Source organism: Bolinopsis microptera, chromosome 12 (genome assembly GCF_026151205.1).
Source record: "Bolinopsis microptera isolate Bmic1 chromosome 12, MBARI_Bmic_1.0, whole genome shotgun sequence".
NCBI lineage: Eukaryota > Metazoa > Ctenophora > Tentaculata > Lobata > Bolinopsidae > Bolinopsis > Bolinopsis microptera.
Genome location: NC_087083.1, coordinates 14,406,729 through 14,425,290, shown reverse-complemented (window position 1 = coordinate 14,425,290; position 18,562 = coordinate 14,406,729). Strand labels below are relative to the sequence as shown.

The window sequence follows — 18,562 nt, the reverse complement described above, 5'->3', positions numbered from 1 at the left end:
TGAGTAATAAACTTGAAATCACTTAATTTCCTCCACAGTCTACTTGTCCAGATTTGTAAGTTTTTGTAACGAATTTTTTTTGCCGAATTTTCTGCGCATTTCTTGGCGAATTTAACAGCCCTAAAAATTAAATCTTGAAGTGGTTAAAATTGGCGAATTATTCAGTGTTGATTGTGATCGTCATACTCAATAAACTATATGTCAGATTACTGTTATGTTACTACATACTATGTTTTACAAATACATGATACAAGGACTGTTTTATTCAATATTCTTTAAATAGAAATCGTAGAACGTCGCTCGCTTTTCTCGGTATCATTTTGCATTTGCGGACGGTTATTCAAATTAATATCATTTCTTTTTGTTTGGGAAAGAGAGACACTGGCAGCGGTCCACTCTACCCATGATTATGGGTTTTGGTCAAATGTACGTATATAATTATAATATATGTGTATATCATTGCTACATGTTGTATACCTCTTTAGGCTTAGCGTGCATGCGATCTAAAGGGGTTGCATGTAGCGTGTGTCAACTGTCAAGTTGAAGTAATAGTATATGAATATCACGACAATCTGTGAAAACAGGGGTTCCAGAAAACGCCCTTCCTGATAGTGATACTCAGCTGAAATTTGAAACTTTTTTGCAGTCGATTTGGTCAACGCGATGTCTAGACTTTGGACTTGTAGCGCGATGTTAGATAGGATGCGCTACTTTGTACTTGAGTACTGGGCCTCGCCCAGCTACGAAGAATTGACATCGTTAATTAACGTCTAGACGCCCTGCAAAATTTCAGATCCCTAACTCTATTTTGGCATGGTTTTTAAGACACCTTATATGGCATGGTTTTTAAGACACCTTATATGGTGATTTTGGGTTTTTACCGAATTTCGTATAACACTAACAGTAACAGTGCGCGTATTTCCCGCAAATTTCTTAAAAACCTCCACATGACTATTTTTTATTCCTGTCATCTTTGACATTGAATTAGAATTTTTTGAACTTAAAATATGACTGCTGAACTACTTTCGGTGAATCTTAATGCCTGAAAAATCAGTAAAGGGGGTATAATAGTTAAATAGTATAGGGGGTAAATAGTATAGTGAATATAAGGGCGACGGTTGTGCTTGCCAGCACTGTGATAGTCATGTTAATATACTAGTCAAATTTCACAGGTAAGGGTGTTTTCGCGACTGTTTATCAATAGTATTGGTACCAATTATGTAATGCAAAGCAATTATTCAAACAATTTGTTTTCACTGTTGCAATAATCAGACAGCAATAACAGCTGATTATAATTCATAATTGTTAATTTCAATGGCTATTCATCTTGCTGGAATGATCTTGTGATGTCTAGACTCGTGGATTTTCCCGGAACTGTTCTATCCCATCATTAAGGTTGTCTGACCACTCAATGGCAAGATCTGCTCCATGATCTTACCCGGATGCACCTCGATAAATACATTATTACAAAGTTAAATGCTCTGTCCTTCAGATTAAGGTTATATTATTGTGCATTATAGTGCAGGAAATGGGTTTGGTACCCACACACTTACTTTATCTCAACATCTCGAGGAAAACCTTACCCTTGATGGCTTTCACAAATTGTGAATCTGGCGGAAATTAATGGTAAAACAATTAATATTATTCAATATGTAAACTATAAGCGGATGATAGACCTTCCTTTAAAATTTCATTACTGCTACGTAGTCCACTAGGCACTAGTCCATAGGCCGTATTCAGTTTGACTCTCTACTAATAGTATAACTATAAGGTTGTTGTTGTTTACAGTATATTGTGTGCTGATATCAGCTAAAACAGCACTTTTTAGGACGTATTTATTACAGCAATAAGCAATGCATGATAATAAGGTATATTATGTAGTGATTTTATTTTGTGATTTTGATCGGACCTTTAGTTTTACAGATTGTCACTTACAGTTACAGACGGTCACGTTTACGAAAAGGGAAGATTATGAAATTCGGTGCACATTAACAGGCCTATAGTTATACATACTTACTTGCGGAAATCTCCGGTTTAGAAAATGATCACCGATGACCGATTTGAGGCTAAATTCCACTCCGACGAGAGGAATTCTTTCTTGATTATATAATACTAATACTAGTGTAACCCGTGCCTTCGGCCGGGACTTCACTTATATCGCAGTTGAATTGCAAAAGCATGAACTTCATGCCCAGTCGAAACCAGCCGCATTATAGTCAATTTAATTCTCAAATATACAACTACAAGCTGGTAGTCTCCATCAAAATTCCTTTAAAATGGTCATTTATAATACCAATATAATACTGGCATAATCTTCATCTCCGAGCCTTCAACTTTTAATCCTTAACTGTGGGATATTATGCACCCCTAGTATAGTGAGATCATTTCAACTATTGCGACCGTTAATGTCTGCTGAAATCCTAGGTTAATGTCTACTGAAAATCATAGGTTAATGTCTGCTGAAAATCATAGGTTAGGGGTCGTTCACATATTACGTAATCAATATTTTAGCAATTTTTACCCCCTCCCCCCTTCCGTAATCAACCCTAGGCCTAATCAAGACCCAACCCCCACCCTCCCCCCCTCCTGACAGCAATATTACGTAACCATGGCCTGAACCCCCCTCCCCCCTTGACTTTTTTCCTAGAAAACACTTTTCTCTACGTTTCATGTTACCCTGATCATACTATCATGATGAGCCGAAATCATTGTTATAATATCCAGCCAAGCACCTTCTGAATTACTTACTATTATAGTCGGATATTCGATAAATTTCTAAATTTTATCACTATAATCAGAGTGAAATTGAGTGGATTTTGAATTAAAATATTGTCAATTTTGATTACGTAATCAACGGCTGAAACCCCTCCACCCCGTAATCAACCGTAAGCATTTGGAAACCCCCTCCCCCCTCGGCTGATTACGTAATATGTGAACGACCCCTTAAATTAATATCTGCTGAAAATCCAAAATTAAAAGGAAATCGCGGCATGTGCTATTTATCTCGGTACCTCCATTATTCGATCACTGTTCTCGATATGCTTTCCGTCTAACTCTAAGTCAATAAAGGTTTAAGCGGGCTCCGATATTGCATTATATGGCTGAGTTTTTACCCGCTATTAAATGGAAATGCGTTTAAATGGATATATTGCGCGGCGTGGGCAACATCTGGTTTAGCATCATTTTCAAATTCAGTGGTTACTTGAAATCGGAGTTGACAAGTTCCTCAATCATAGGAGCATAGTAACTATGCTACATAGTTTAGCGGTTTGGATCTCGAGCCGTTAGGTATTGCGATGGTATAACCACCGCTACGGCTGGCAACTGGATTACTGGGGGTTAGGCAGTTTCTAGTTAACCGGGCGGCGCCGGCTTCGCCGCCAAGTTACAGTTAGTAACAACGTAAAGTGTTCAGGAGATCTTTAGTGGTTAAATCCGCAGGTGAAACAAGTCTGAACTAATAGGATTACGGTAGTTATGGAACTTTTGAGGCGATCTTGCTTCCAATTCACACATTTAAGTTCGAGAAACGGTTTTTATATTCCAGTGCTTCCTCAATCCTTCCCAAAATCGGGGGGCACGATAACGTTACCATTACAGATTTGAGTTACCAATTTAACCTTAAAAGTTGACCCGAGGTTGTCACGTGATGTGCTCGTCACACTCAGTAACTACAGTAACTACCCCCCTCCAGGCTCAGTAACTACAGTAACTACCCCCCTCCAGGCTCAGTAACTACATCTATCCTTAAAAACAGAGCTCCCTACTTGCTCAGTTACTTTTATTGTTTATTCATTGTTTTTCCAGTGAATACACGTATAGTCTATGTAATAAGCGCCATGAGTTGGCACAGAATTTTTTGTCTCTGATTTTGATAAATTTGGTACCAAAAGTTGCCTCTAAGTGTGAATAATGCAAATTCACCGTGTAGCAAAATAACGTCGAGCTATATGTGGGCCTCCTGTGCATTACAAGAATGTACAAAGGACGAAAAATGGGTAATTTATTGCTTAAAATGCCTATAACTCCTAAAATATTGAATATTTTGAAATAATTATTACAGTATCGTAATGAGTTTAGTCAGACGCAACTTTTGGTACCAAAATTATAATATTTGAAGCACCAAATTTTTCAAAAATTTGTTCAAAATTTCACACAAGGGGGGACCCTTGTGTTCAGATTGAAAACTTTTGAAAATAATTTTCCTTTAAATCTTAAAATATGAGTACTAAAAGTTTTGTCTCGATGAGCTGATTACGATGCCATAATAATTATGTGATAATAACTGAAAATGTGAAAGTTATAGGCCAAAAACTAAAAATTTGCGCGAAAAAAGCACGCGCGGCGAACAAGCGCCGTGTAGCATTTTTAGCGAAAATTGCTACACGGTGGATTTATTTTAATTTTATTCACATTTTTAGACAAATTTTGGTACCAAATTTATCGAAATCGGAGAAAAAAAGTTCTTTGCTCGCGCTTGGCGCTTATTACACTGACTAGTAGAACACATAAGATTCTATCACGTCACCATGAAACAGTGTAAAGAGTCAATATAATATAGCGGAGTCTTACTTGGAGTTAATTATATTTATAATAATTATATATATTTAACGGGATGGCCTGCTTGTCCGACAGTTATTGACATCGTTTATAAAATATCTGTCTTTACGTAAACGACAAATTACCTAATCATTTTGTCGTGTGACAAAGAGTATTTATAAAGTAGATTTTTTTTGTGGTCACTGAATCAAGTTACCTTACGAGATACCTTATCGGACTTTATTTGGACGGACATTACTTGAACGCTTAAGGCCCTAGCGCTCATCTTAATATCCGTTCAAATAAAGTCCGTTCAATTAATGTCCGTCTATGTTAAAGTCCGTTGAATTTTTTTCAAACATTTTTTCATTTCGAATTTTTTGTCCAGAATATGACAACTTTTTAATTTAAGTCAATTTCAATAACTATCATTAAAGTTAAACTAAACTATATCGTTGAATTAATAAAAAACAAGGTATTATAAAATTTTAACAATCTGAATTGTAAATATCACATTATTGCATGATCACTGACACTATCTTGAAGTTGATCTTCGGGTTCTTCTACCTCCACATTTTTTATTACAAGTACAACTGGTTGTCTGTCCAACTCGAAGTCGTACCGGGCAATGGATGATCCCAACTGCTCTACTAGAGAGATACTTGAAAGCCTAAAGTACAGCTTAAGCTTTATCTCTAGCCCCCCACTTGGTATAGGCGACCTTCGGTGGCTTATGTCAGCTACGATACCTTCTACCATACCACCCATCTCGATAAAGTAGAAGACAAACCGGGATATCTCCTAGGTAGTATGTGACCGACGGTATCTAATCTAGTCCTGTAGGTACCTTCGTACCTTATCTGCACAGCGCAGATAAGCTTATTGTATGAAAAACATGGATTTAAAAATCATTTGCTAAAATTAAAAAAACGTCAAAAAATGATGAAAAAAAATCGATTAACAATAACGGGTGATACTCGTAAAATATTTGATCCAAATATTACCGTTAGACCGCCGACGAGTCCAACTCGGCGCGCGTCCTGGTAGGTTATAAACATACAAGGTTTCGATTGCCTTCTAGCGTTCATATTAATGTCCGTTCATAATTATGTCCGTTTAAGTAATGTCCGTCCAAATAAGGTCCGATAAGGTATATTTAAATGGTACGAAAGTCGGTGGTTTTTCGAAAAAAACACCATATTTTCGGACTACCAAAATTTAGCCTTAGGTCACCGTTATTATTTCCCCAATTATTTTTCACGTACTTTCCTTAATTATGACTTTATCGATTTATTATCAATATAGTAAGTTATAAATATGATTCATCAAAAAAATGAACACCAGTGTTCGATCATGAATTGCTTTAAAAATGATACCTAAAGTAAGTATTTAGGACACGTTCCATTATTATTATATGATTAAAAGTAAGCAAGCACTGTCACTACTTTATTGGCCACGGCGGTGAAATTTCGGGAGTAGTGGAAGATAACAGACACCGTCGGTTTACAATACCGTCGGGAGGATTAAAAGTTAAGTTGAGACTATCACTAACTTTCAAAGGCTCCGGAGAAATCGTTCACAAGATGAAACAGCTGATCAGAGAAGATCTTTGTTTTTCATTTTCTCAAATATTGGGTTTCATTTTTGTAAAATAAGGAGATGTAAAAATTCCCCAAATCCCATGATTTAATTTGTGGTACGAAATGTGGCGGTTTTCGGAAAAAATCCCCATATTTTCGTACCCAAATCATTTAGGTCACCGGATTATGTCGAACATAAATATGTCGAACATAAATATGTCTCGTAAGGTAATTAGTAATTATAGTACCATGAATAAAACTAGTCATTAGGGATCGTTGAATTATACTCTTTTAATATTATTAACTAATCCTTTGTCAGACAAGTTTACAAGAATCCATTTCATCATGGAGAAAACAGTCCTTTTAATTTTGTAAGTATAACTTTTGTGTTTTGTAGAAAAACAAAAGTTAATCAAAATTTTGTATCCAGTCCAGTTATTGTTCATGTCTTCTTCTCCTACTTTGTTTTAAGAAAAATATCAGAGAAATATCAGAAAAATATGAAATATGTTGAATGCAGTCGAATTTGCGTCAATTAAAATAAAAATTGTATTTTTAATAATTTTAACTTATTCGGGTATACAACTGAGTTACTTCTTTTCACCGATAATTTTTGACAATTTTCAGAACTATTGCGGTAGCCAGTATTAGTGGAAAGTCCATATCGTCATCAGATGATACAGGTATGAAAATTGGGAAACCGTTAATGATGTTTAATTTCCTAATTTTCCTAATTTTATAAACTTCATCATCGAACCCACTATTATGAAAGCAATTGCTTTATGTTTTAGTATCATGATATGTAAAATTCAGTACATGCGTTTATTCGGTTAGGATCATACATACATGCTACATGAAGAGGTCTCCTCCTAGTCGTTGGAGTGGCCTGCATCACACACATCTCTTCTACGGCGTAACATGTTCCTCCATTACACTCGCTTTAGCGCCAACTGTTTTACTGCATCTCTGCTGATGTTATCGACACCTGAAAATGCAGCCGCATCCTCGAGTACACAGGCCGTCAAGCCTTTGCGGGGTCGTCCTCTCAGTCTCTTTCCATAGTTTGGTTTCCAATCCAGTAAGAAATTGGGAAACCGCGTCTCTGGCATTCTGACAACATGTCCGTACCACCTTAGTCTAGCCGCACCGATGAAAGTTTCGATAGACTTAATTCCAGCACGCCTGAGAACTTCTTCATTGGAGACATTGAAGAACAACTTTATCTTCAAGATTCTTCTCAGGGAGGTCAGATGGAAGACCTCAAACCGTTTCATCTGCTTCTTTGTTGTGTTCCACACTTCAGCTTCATATAACAGAATAGTAATAACAGCAGCCTTGTAGATACGGATCTTGGTGGGCTGATCAGCTGCACAGAAATCCATGAGCCTGGTCCCATTGTCGCTTGACGAACTATGGAGAGATTCTCCACCAATAACTCCCTCGAATCCATATCTGTTTGAAGTAACTTTTCCATTGAAGTCACCCAGTAGCAGTTTCAGATCATGTCGGGGTAGTTCACCAAACGTGTCTGATAAAACGTTGTAAAAACGATCTTTCTCTCCGTCATCAGCACCGTCAGTCGGAGCGTAGGCTACAACAACAGATATGTTGAGGTGTTTGCCGTGTAACCTAGCTGTTAAGACCCGCTCTGATGTAGGTACATAAGAGATCAGGGAGTTCCTGACCTTTTTGGAAATACATAGGCCAACCCCTTGCCTTTTGATACCATCTCCCCTACCAGAATGAATAAGTAGACTACCATTGTCCAAAAGTGTACTTCAAGATCCTGGCATATGAGTTTCAGTAATACCCAAAATATCACGACTGTAGTGATCAATGTTCTGACTGAGTTGATAAAGCTGTGAAGATGAGCTGACTAAAGATAAAACATTCCAGGTTTCAAAGTACATTGAGTGTTTGCTGGTAATCGTACTGTAGTGTGACACGTACTCTAGTGCGACACGTACTCTAGTGCGAAGTCCGACAAAAACCCTCTGTCGCACTACAGTACGTGTCGCACTACGATCCAGGTAGCGTACTCTAGTGCGACAAAATATCCTGACTTATTTCCAAGTTCAGGTCACATCCTATCCTTCTTATGGACCATTAAGTGATTCGTCGGGTCGGTTCACGTCACTTATTTCGAAGTGATCTTGCGAATACGATTCGTCGGTTCACATCACGTGTTTCGAAGTTATCCACTGATCATAATTCCTTCGGGTCAGTTCAAGCCACGTATGCAGTGTGTGATCCACTGGGTAACTCGTAAGCAGCATATGATCCTCATTCCTATCACACGCATCGTATGAAGGTATATCTCCGATTGGGATAACAAGTTAATATGCTTGGGCCATAAATAAGATCACGATGATTCTACCAAAGCATCGAACAACATCAACATGTCTTCTTCAATCACCTTCATTCCTGGACGCACTACTGGTTCAAGAAACGTTATCCACGACGGATACCGCTACTGCCTGGATAGTGGATAAGAATCGCGACGACAAGACCTACTGGCGATGCACTGAGAAGACCTGCTCCGGACGTCTCAGTCTGACGAACAACACTACTGTGACCTGGACGCAGCTGAAAGCAACCCTTCCTTCGGAGATGTATTCCTTTGCTGCCTAGTGACTACTACGAACGTACCTGGGTCGGAACACAAACCTCCTCTCCCCCTTGATGGGCTGCACCAACCCTACTATCTGGCGATTTATCGACGTCCTGAAGAAGGAGCAGGATCTAACCCAATGGAAGATCAACCAGAAGAATGAAGATGCTCAGACAACTACCTCCTCGCCGACTGAAGAAGTGGACTGATTACGACCGTCGCTTGAACGCTGTGATTGATAGCTACGATGATTATGACAGAATGGATTAGTTGAAGTGTGTTGGAACAATGATTTGAATATTGTGATTGCAATCTTTGATTTTATATTTAACCCCATTACTCATACACGACTACACTCTCGTCATTAAAAATGGAAAGTAAAATTTTTATTGAATGTGTAAAGTGTTTTGTCGCACTTTAGTTCGTCATCGTGTCGCACTACAGTCCAGGTAGCGCACTGTAGTGCGACAGTGTCGGCCTTGAAAATTCTCTGTCGCACTAGGGTACGTGTCGCACTACGATCCAGGTAGCGCACTCTACTGCGACAGTGTCGATCTTGGAGGTTTCGCACTAGGGTACGTGTCGCACTAGAGTACGTGTCGCACTACAGTACGTGAACCGTGTTTGCTGTAGTTGATAGGATTGGACGTGCTGAAATCAGTGTCAACATGAGCGATCTGTTGACTAATTACTCTGTTGTTATGACGAGCAACCACTCTTCTCATCAGGCCACTGGGGTCCCTGAGGCTTTGCCCAGTTGCCGTCATCCTGGTATCACCCGACCTCGCAGAGGTAGAAGCACACCGTCCTTGATTTGTGTGTAATTTTTCAGTAGCAAACTTTTAGAGAGGAGAAGTTGCCAGCATCTCGCACCCGGTTTTTGATCGACCTTTGCCTGTCTAGATCCATAGTGTTTTGTTGCACGTCATCTGTTTATACTGGAGTCACCCAGGACAGATTACAATGCTTAATAGTAGCACCTCGAAAAGGATGTGATTCTTCATCACGCACTATGGTCATTGGAATAGGAGAGGTTATTGGCTTCACCGCCTTCACGATCACTATTCCCTGAGATTATAAATAATCTCTTGCCAGGATTAGTTAGGATCACATAAAGTTAATACTGTGTTTTCAGGGTTGGTGCAGTCTAGCGAGGAGTTTGGTATTAAAGGGAAAGGACAGTGGTTATCAGAAGAAGAGTTCGGTGTTAAAGGTTGGTTTGAAAACTATTCAGATTTAAGTGACAAATGAGCTCATGCTACTGCTAGTGTAATTTCTACTGAAGAGGTAAAAATCTACCCACGTAATATAATATGTGAGCGGTTCATAACGATTTAAACTGAAAGCGTTCCCACAATTTATTAGTGGGCATGCACAAACAATCGTGAATTAACTAATTAAAAAGTTTCATCAACCAGGAAAAGGACAATGGAGGTCAGAAGAGGAGTTTGGTGTAAAAGGTTAGAATTTATCAAAATGGAAACATATCGAGAATTCGAAAACAGAATACTTTGAAGTACAAATTTACTCGCAGGAAATCAACTCAGCTTTTAATTTATTTGTAACCCAGATTTCGTCTTATCAGTCATTAATTTGATCGAAACCGGAAAAATTTTGGGTTTTGAATCTGCATATAACTTAGTATCAACCGTTTTGATTAATTGCTGTCATGAAAATGTAATATTTACTAATTTAAAACGTTAAATTTGATTTATGGAGATGTTCAACCCAATGAGTTTTTAAATTTCGTCCAAACTTTTGATCCATTGTTTGACTGATGAGCAGCTAAATTTGGGTACGTTGTAAGACACTATCTAGATTATACCTTTACAGGACGAGGACAGTGGATGTCTGAAGAAGAATTTGGCGTTAATGGTAATTTTGCTGAAAACAGAAATAATTAGAGAAATTACTACTGCTGAATGGATGAATTCTCGCGTGAATTTTTAAAAGGTATGAATATAAATGTTTTGTTAGGTAACGGTGTCTGGGAATCAGAGGAAAGCAACCAGGCTCAAGTGTGGCGATCTAATGAGGAGCTGCATGGAGTAGCTGGAAAAGGGGCCTGGGACATTGAGGTAAAATCATACGTAGAGTGGGGAAATTGTAGTGACTTTGTTATTTGTAGGGGGACACGGAGGTAAAACTAAAACAAAGTTATTTTATTCCATTTTATACTTAGTACTGTTAAAAAGCTTTGCTCTCCTGATCACCTCGATCACCAATATGCTAGTGGGCACTATATTCAGCGAAAACTTAACCGGTCTATGAAAGTTACAATCCCAGACGACAAATTTCTCACGGAAACCTTCCAAGGTCCTCAAACCCAATCCAGCAAAACGTATCTCACAGTTAATGCAACTTAACTGTTAACAGTGATCACTTTTTCGACATGGCTTATTTCAGATTGAACAGTAATGCTTCTTACTAATTTGGTTCTTACTAAGTACTAATATTTCAGGAGGAGCATCTACCTGGAGCGGCAGTACCATTTTCTAACTAATCAGCAACCAAGCAAAGGATCATCACAATTTTTAATAAATATTTGCTCGAACTAGAGAGAAAAAGTGGAATTATAAACGATTTACAGTGTATAGTAGTGAGTAGTAGAAATATTTTCCTAACATTATTATTTTATCGCTGGTGTAAATGTACCTTAAATTCCCCGCTACATTCTTCATTCACGCCAGTGACCATATTTGTTAAGATTGATATTGTGTCGCATGAGTAAATAGTGTCGTTTTCATTTATTACATATTCTAGTATACTAAAATCCAGTAGATAACATAAATCTGTGCTTTATAATATCAAAAAAACGAATATTTGTTTTGAAAAATGTAGTTATACCTACTGTTAAAGACCTTTGTTTGAAAAAATTTACACTCACTTAGTATTTAGTTTCATAAAACCCAACTCAATATTTGTCATACGTTGTATGACCCGCCGCGCACGAGTGTGCGGCTCCCCCTGTATCGTCACTATATAGTGAAACGACCGTGGGGGTCACAACGTGATACAACTCAATATATAATATAAAAAACTAAAAGTAAATTAGACATTTGATTAAACTTCGAAATCATCAAATATTCAAAAATGATCAGGTCAATATGTTTTAGTCTTCAATTACAATACGATAAATACCGGACATTCATCTAACCATGATAGCAATGGTGAAGGATGATAATTAATCACTCTACACTTTGATTCACGATGTCAATCCTTCGCATCTCGCCGATCTGCATACGTGGTTGCGAGAAGCATTATTTGATGCGCGCGCGACCCAGTAGTGCATCGCGCTACAACTCTACACTCGACTGTCACGTGACTTTTTCAACCCGTTCTCTTGCTGGTCCTGGACGACTATTCGAAACCTTAACCCTCTTATCTGATCCCAACCCTAACTTGACCATTGTTAATGATCAGGCCCGGCGCGCGCTACTTCGTAGTTGCTCTAACCAGAGCCCTCTCGCTTGCAGTAGCAAGCAGTAGCAAGCAGTAGCAAGCGCGTCACGCAGTACGCGTAGTCGACACATGGCTATGTGAAACTTCGTAGCACTTGCCATCGGGCCATAACATTTCGAGAAGAAAGCGGCGCGCGCTACTTCGAAGAAATTTAGACGAGTAACACCCGTCAAAACCTTAACCCTAACCCATAACCTAATCCGAGCGTGCTAAATCACTCTATAGTCGATCTTCAAGATTGTTCTAAAAGGGCCCCCGACAGTTGAAATCAGCTTGAATCGTTGTAGCGCGATGCACTACTGGGTCCGGTCGCGCGCGCATCAAATAATGCTTCTCGCAACCAGATCGGCGAGATGCGAAGGATTGACATCGTGAATCAACTTGAATCGATGTATTTTCGGACGCTGATTCAGAATCACATCCCATGACATAGGGTTAAAATGCTCCCCTGCCGAGATATTGGCGAAAAACTGTCTTGATCACGTGATATGACCATATAAGGAAGTTGGTCGAATTTTTAGTTAGGGTTAGGGTTTCAGCATATGCTTTTGTGTTTTGCACTGAAATTAGAGCAATACTGGATAATTGTATCACGTATATTGCAACATTCATTGTTATTTCATTTAGTATCAGGGCGAAAGTCGAATTATGCAATGATACATGATCCTTACCTGGGGACCCCAGGCTATTATGTTCAATAAAGATTTGGCGGAATGACAGGCTGAGCGCCGCCCAGTAAACATGATCCGTGTACTCGTGACTCGTAGAAATACTTTTAACGTTGTACACGATGTTGCTCTAACCAGAGCCCTCTCGCTTGCAATAGTGCGTCACGCATTAATTGACGATGTCAAATCATGGCAGCTCGGCGCGGCACAGTAGCGCATCTCGCTGTGAGAAGCCTCATTGAGTGCGCGGCGCGGCACAGTAACGCATCGCGCTACAAGTCACTCAGTACGCGTATACACATATGGCTATGTGAATACACGATGCACTACTGGGCTGCGCCGCGCATCTAGCTTTTTTGTTCTTGCAACCACAGATCGACGAGATGCGAAGGATTGAAATCGTGAGTCAATTTTTAACGCAACACAATATACATTTGTCCTTGTCAATGATTGATTAAAGAGCCTTAGAGCCAATATGCACTGTATAGTGTAGTAGTGTCATGCTAGTTATTTATTGACGACATACAGACGATACCAACTGCAGTCCTAGCTATCATATTCATACAGCTACACTCTAAGTCTACAAATCATAAATCAACGACCTCATCGTAGCGAAAGAAATTGCTGACGGATTGTGTAGCTTATTTTTACAATCCCACATGACAGCTTACTCATAAAACAAAAACGTATAAGCATGTACGTACACAGAACGGTCAAAATCTAATTGCGATCGTTAGGTTTGGAATCAGATTAAAGTGTAAAGAGTTAAATTAAGTTGATTCACGATGTCAATCCTTCGCAGCTCGGAAAGGCCCAATAGAGAATTTTGTTAACAGGTTATACTCGTAAAATATTTTTTTCAATTGTCGACGAGTCCAACTCGGCGCGCGTTCTGCGCTTCTGGTAGGTTATAAACCTACATTGCATTTTGCCGATTTACCGAAGATCAATTAAGATGTGAAAAGAATTATTTGATCATGATGCGCAGCCGGCCCAGTAGTGCATCGCGCTACAAAAGGATATATTATGATTTTGAATAGTCGTTCAGGGCCAGCTAGAAACTGGATTGGAAAAAAATCACTTATCAGTCGAGTGTAGAGTAATTAATCATGATCATCCTGATCATAAATATATTTATAAATCACACTATCTTTAATTTTATACCTGGTACGCCAATCGCAATTATACGCGTTGACCATTGTTAATGGTCTGGCCCGGCGCGTACTACTTCGTAGCACTTGCCGCTTTCGAGAAGAAAGCGGCGCGCTTTTTCGAAGAAATTTAGACGAGTATGGAGTATAACATCCGTCAAAATACGCGGCGCTCTTTTTGACGGATGTTACTCGTCTACATTTCTGGCAAGTGCTACGCCGGGCCAGTGCGCGCGCCGGGCCAAATCATTAACAATGGTCAACGCTCTTTTAGAGCTTCTCGCATTATATTAAGAACATTATATTCTCGCATTTGCATTATATTAAATTAAGAGCATATACGTTTACGTGAGAGTAGCGAGCAATTTCCTTACTAGACGGCGCTCAGCGCTGTAATTCTGCCAAATCTCTATTTTATGAACATAATATCTAGTCTGGGGTTGTAGGTTTACAATTAACTATACCAGGACGCGCGCCGAGTTGGACTAGTCGACGTTCCTGCATATATGGAACAGATATTTACGAGTACATCACCCGTTAAGTCTGGGGTCTCCAGGTAACATAATATAAATATATTTATATACATGATGTTTGTTTGGATAAATCCAGTTTCAAGAGTGCTCTAAGAAAAACATCGATTCTACAAACTTGAAGTTAGTGTATAGCCATGTGTATACACGTACTGCGTGACGCGCTTGTTTCACGATCGCGCGCTACTGCAAGCGAGAGGGCTTTGGTTAGAGCAATGCAAACGCAATCAACAAAATGAAACGAAAAACGAGAACAAAAGCAAAATAAAATAAAAGTTTTTAATTAGTTTAGTTAATTTATGAAGGAGCTTGGATGGAAAATATGGATTTAGTAATAGTAAGTTATTCTGACACTGATGATTGCTTGTAGCGCATTACTGTGCCGCGCCGCGCACTTAATGAGGCTTCTCACAGCGACATTATGTCGCTAGATCGGCGAGATGCGCTACTGTGCGCTACATAAAATTTATGCATACAGGGGGTCCAAAAGTCATTACCCATATATTGGCCTTTATAGCTCAATCACTGAGTGCCCGCTTGCAATAATTCTTTCTGGCTTACTATCACCACTCATTCGAGGCACGAGGAATGCACCAAATCAAAACATATTCGTGTTAATTTTTTTTGAATGAAAGTTAATTTTTTGCATTTATTTGATAGATTAAATGATCGGATCTAGCAAAATTGTATTGAATTATGTTTGGCTATTTAAATAACATTTGCCCTGAAAAATTGTTATAGCTTCTCAGATGACTGAGATATGAAGCGTAACAAGTTTGTTCATTACGTGTGATCAGGTGATTGGGTTGAGACTAGATCTACATTATATTATGGGAATTGTGAAGTGAGCCAAATTACGGTGTCGTAGCATGCTATCATATTATGATTAATGATTGGGTACTTACTTATATTTTACTTATTACTTTACTTTACGTTGTTTAGCTGCACGGCAGCAGGGTCATTCATGAAAACCACCCGGCATGGCCGGCACCAGCACTTATAGGAATCGGAAGGATCGATAACTAAGGCCAGCGACGGTTAAGGTATTATACCACACTTTCTTCGCCCGTGGCTCCGCTGTATTGATCATGTACAGCTCCTCATTCAACCCTCACACACGATTTCTCGAGCATTCGGCTGAATAGACGAGGGGCTGCATAGGCCCATCGGAACCACTCTAGCTTTCCTGATGCTAATTAATGCTTTGATAAAGTAGTTTAAAATCATTTCTTACAATTTCATGTTGCTGTACATAGCAATTTTCAAAAAAATTCTAGGTTCGAATTTCAAAAAGAGGGAGGCTATCCCCTGCGTACGCCCATAGTACATAGTGATTGTGATGTGAACTATTTTTATTCATGTAAAATTGACTTTATTTTGAATTGTAGTTGACGAAGTGAGAGTCTCCAATCAGTGTGTTAAAACATAATTCTTTGTCGACGTTTCGGCTACATGCCTTTGTCATAGACAGGACGTATTGAAGCCCGGTGATTGTAGTGCTTACTCTCCCTGAGGGCTTGCTCAAGTGTGGTAGCTGCCTTAGTTGTGTCAGATAAGGGTTTAGTATCCTCAAGTAGCCGTTGGCGGATCTGATGTGAGCTCAATCCTGATATGAATGCCGTTCTGATACATTCCTCTTGGTGCGCTGCAGCAGTTACATCCTTGAAGTCACACTCTTTAGCTAGTTTTTCTAGTGCCAACAAGTATAATTCGATGGATTCTCCTTCCTTATGGGTTCTCATGGCCAGGCAGTGACAAGCATAATTTGGGTTTTTCGTCTTTACGAATAGAGCCTGTAATAGGGCGCTGGCTTCAGTGTATTTAGTTAGTCCCGATATGTGCAGGAAAATATCAGGGCTAACAAAGTATATTAAAACCTTGTATTTAGCTTCGTCACTAGTTACAGTGTCTTTCAGTGTCTCGATGAAGTTGTCCATCGTAGTGCTCCAAGGTTTTTGCGTTTCCTCCTTGAGTTGATGTAGCTAGATCCAGTTCAAGTCTATCCGGTCTCAATACTTTATCCATACTTTTGTTTAGTTGAGGTGTCGAGAGTTACCAAATGAGACAGTTGTTAACAGAGTTACATTAAATATTAAACATCATGTAAAACATCCTGTAAATAGTACATATACATATTAGTAATAATAAATCTCACGACATTACATAGCTGCAAAGTTACAATGTTAAAATAATCTATTAATACTACGAAATATTACAAAAACAAATAACATCTTGAAACCCATACAATCAACAAGTGACAACACGAGTCAACCACGTACTCATCACAGAAAATCCACATACCCCAAATACAACCGGCAAAATCTCGGAAAAACGATCACAAATTTTTTTCAAAAGAAACATATATAACGGCTAAAAGAATCCACGCCGCATCAAGCTGTGAACAACCTCATAGCACTACAAACATTTTACCAAGATAGCTCCTTCATAAAACTGAGTAATCAAAAATTATCTAGGTTAATAAGTTCAATTACATTATTAAAAAGATTACCAAAATTGACTTTAAAACATTATTATAGTAACGAGAGCTACATGACACAGGACATTGCACATTTCTGCTCTTCTAGATAGTTACTATACGAAGCCTGTCATGTCCGGATCTTTTCTTGGAATTGATCTAGATGATTACTGCCAGGCTTATGATGTGAGTATTTTGTATTTTTCAATGTCGCTTCAAGTACTGATTTTAAAGTGAAATTGAACATTTTTACCAACATTTTTATTATTTTCAAACTCTGATTTCGAAGAAGTTTCTGCTACAAATAACAAATTAGAAGTTTTAATACTATTCAAGAGCAGTGCTGACAAACAGCAATACACATAGATGCATCATTTCACTAGTTATAATGTTAAATCATGATTGTGAACATGATTTTTACCCATTCAATACTAATAACGAAAACTTTCAGAATGAAGGAGCTCCAGACGATTTTTCTATTTGTTTTGAAGACAGTTATATATGTTGGATAATATGTTTAATTAGCATTGTTTTGGGGACTTTCTACATGGCTCTTGCTCGAAACTCTGTCTATTATACTTACCGCTGGATAAGACCACTGTTCATTTTGTCAATTGTAAGTTTTCAGTAGAATTTATTCAAAAATGATAATTCTTACAGTGAGCTTTCGTTGCTTTATTTTATTCAAATTTCACCTATCACCATAAAAAGTAAAAATTCGTTAACTATAACAATTTGAAAATTTGGGATCTACAATCCTGAGAAACTTAATCTTGAAATTCCTATAAATGAATTCCCAGGTTGCAGCAATCGCTAGTTTGATACCGCAATTAATGATCATAGCAATAGTTGTTAAAAGTACTGAGGATGTCCCTGTACTGAAATGGAGTGCTACATTAATCATCATAACAACTGTGAGTTCAGCATAATGATACTTTTATGATATATTAAGTTACCTGTGTATCTTTTTATCCATAATCTTCCGACTTTAGAGATCTCTGGATTATTTAGCTTAGATAACAGGTATATAATATACAATTTTGTGAATATACTTACCAATCCTGTGCATAAACTTATCCATCCTGTTAGCGCAGTTTTGCTAGTGCCTCAGTTGAGTTTTTCAAAATTGTCCCACATTCAAACGACGATTTGGCGCCCTCCTAAGATGGCGATTGGTGCCCCCCTGCACAGCGGGGCCCTTCGTTACTGATCCTGTGACCAGTTAGGTGCCCATAACCCCCACTTTATAGTTACTGTTATAATGATTAATTTATCAGTAAGGTCCAGGTTAAACATATTGATTATTCTATCGCAGGTATTTGCGGTGTTTGTGACATGCTTTGAAAGAACTAAAGGCAATGTTTCAACATTACCAGTGTGGTCGTATTGGGGGCTTATGACACTTCACAGCATTGTTAGGATCCGGACTCTTGTTTCTCGGAAATGGGAGGTTTAATATCTTTCTTTTTTCACACTTATTTCTACAGTTTATAAGGTAGCATTGATTGTGATCTTCAAGTTTCGGTTTTAAATTACATCGTTCCA

General features: G+C 38.5%; 1 protein-coding gene across 2 annotated transcripts in view; it reads left to right on the top strand.

Moving 5' to 3' along the window:
* The window catches only part of LOC134824381 (multidrug resistance-associated protein 1-like), a 96,322-nt gene that overhangs the window by 11,092 nt on the left and 66,668 nt on the right, over window positions 1–18,562 (top strand). The window contains exons 2-5 of one of the 2 annotated variants that reach the window (XM_063836280.1): window positions 17,079–17,203; window positions 17,469–17,633; window positions 17,818–17,931; window positions 18,333–18,467. In XM_063836280.1, the coding sequence (XP_063692350.1) occupies window positions 17,150–17,203; window positions 17,469–17,633; window positions 17,818–17,931; window positions 18,333–18,467 (468 nt within the window). In that variant the 5' untranslated portion in view covers window positions 17,079–17,149. Of the gene's footprint in view, window positions 1–17,072; window positions 17,204–17,468; window positions 17,634–17,817; window positions 17,932–18,332; window positions 18,468–18,562 lie in introns of those variants that run through there. The other variant, XM_063836281.1, reaches the window with a different exon arrangement.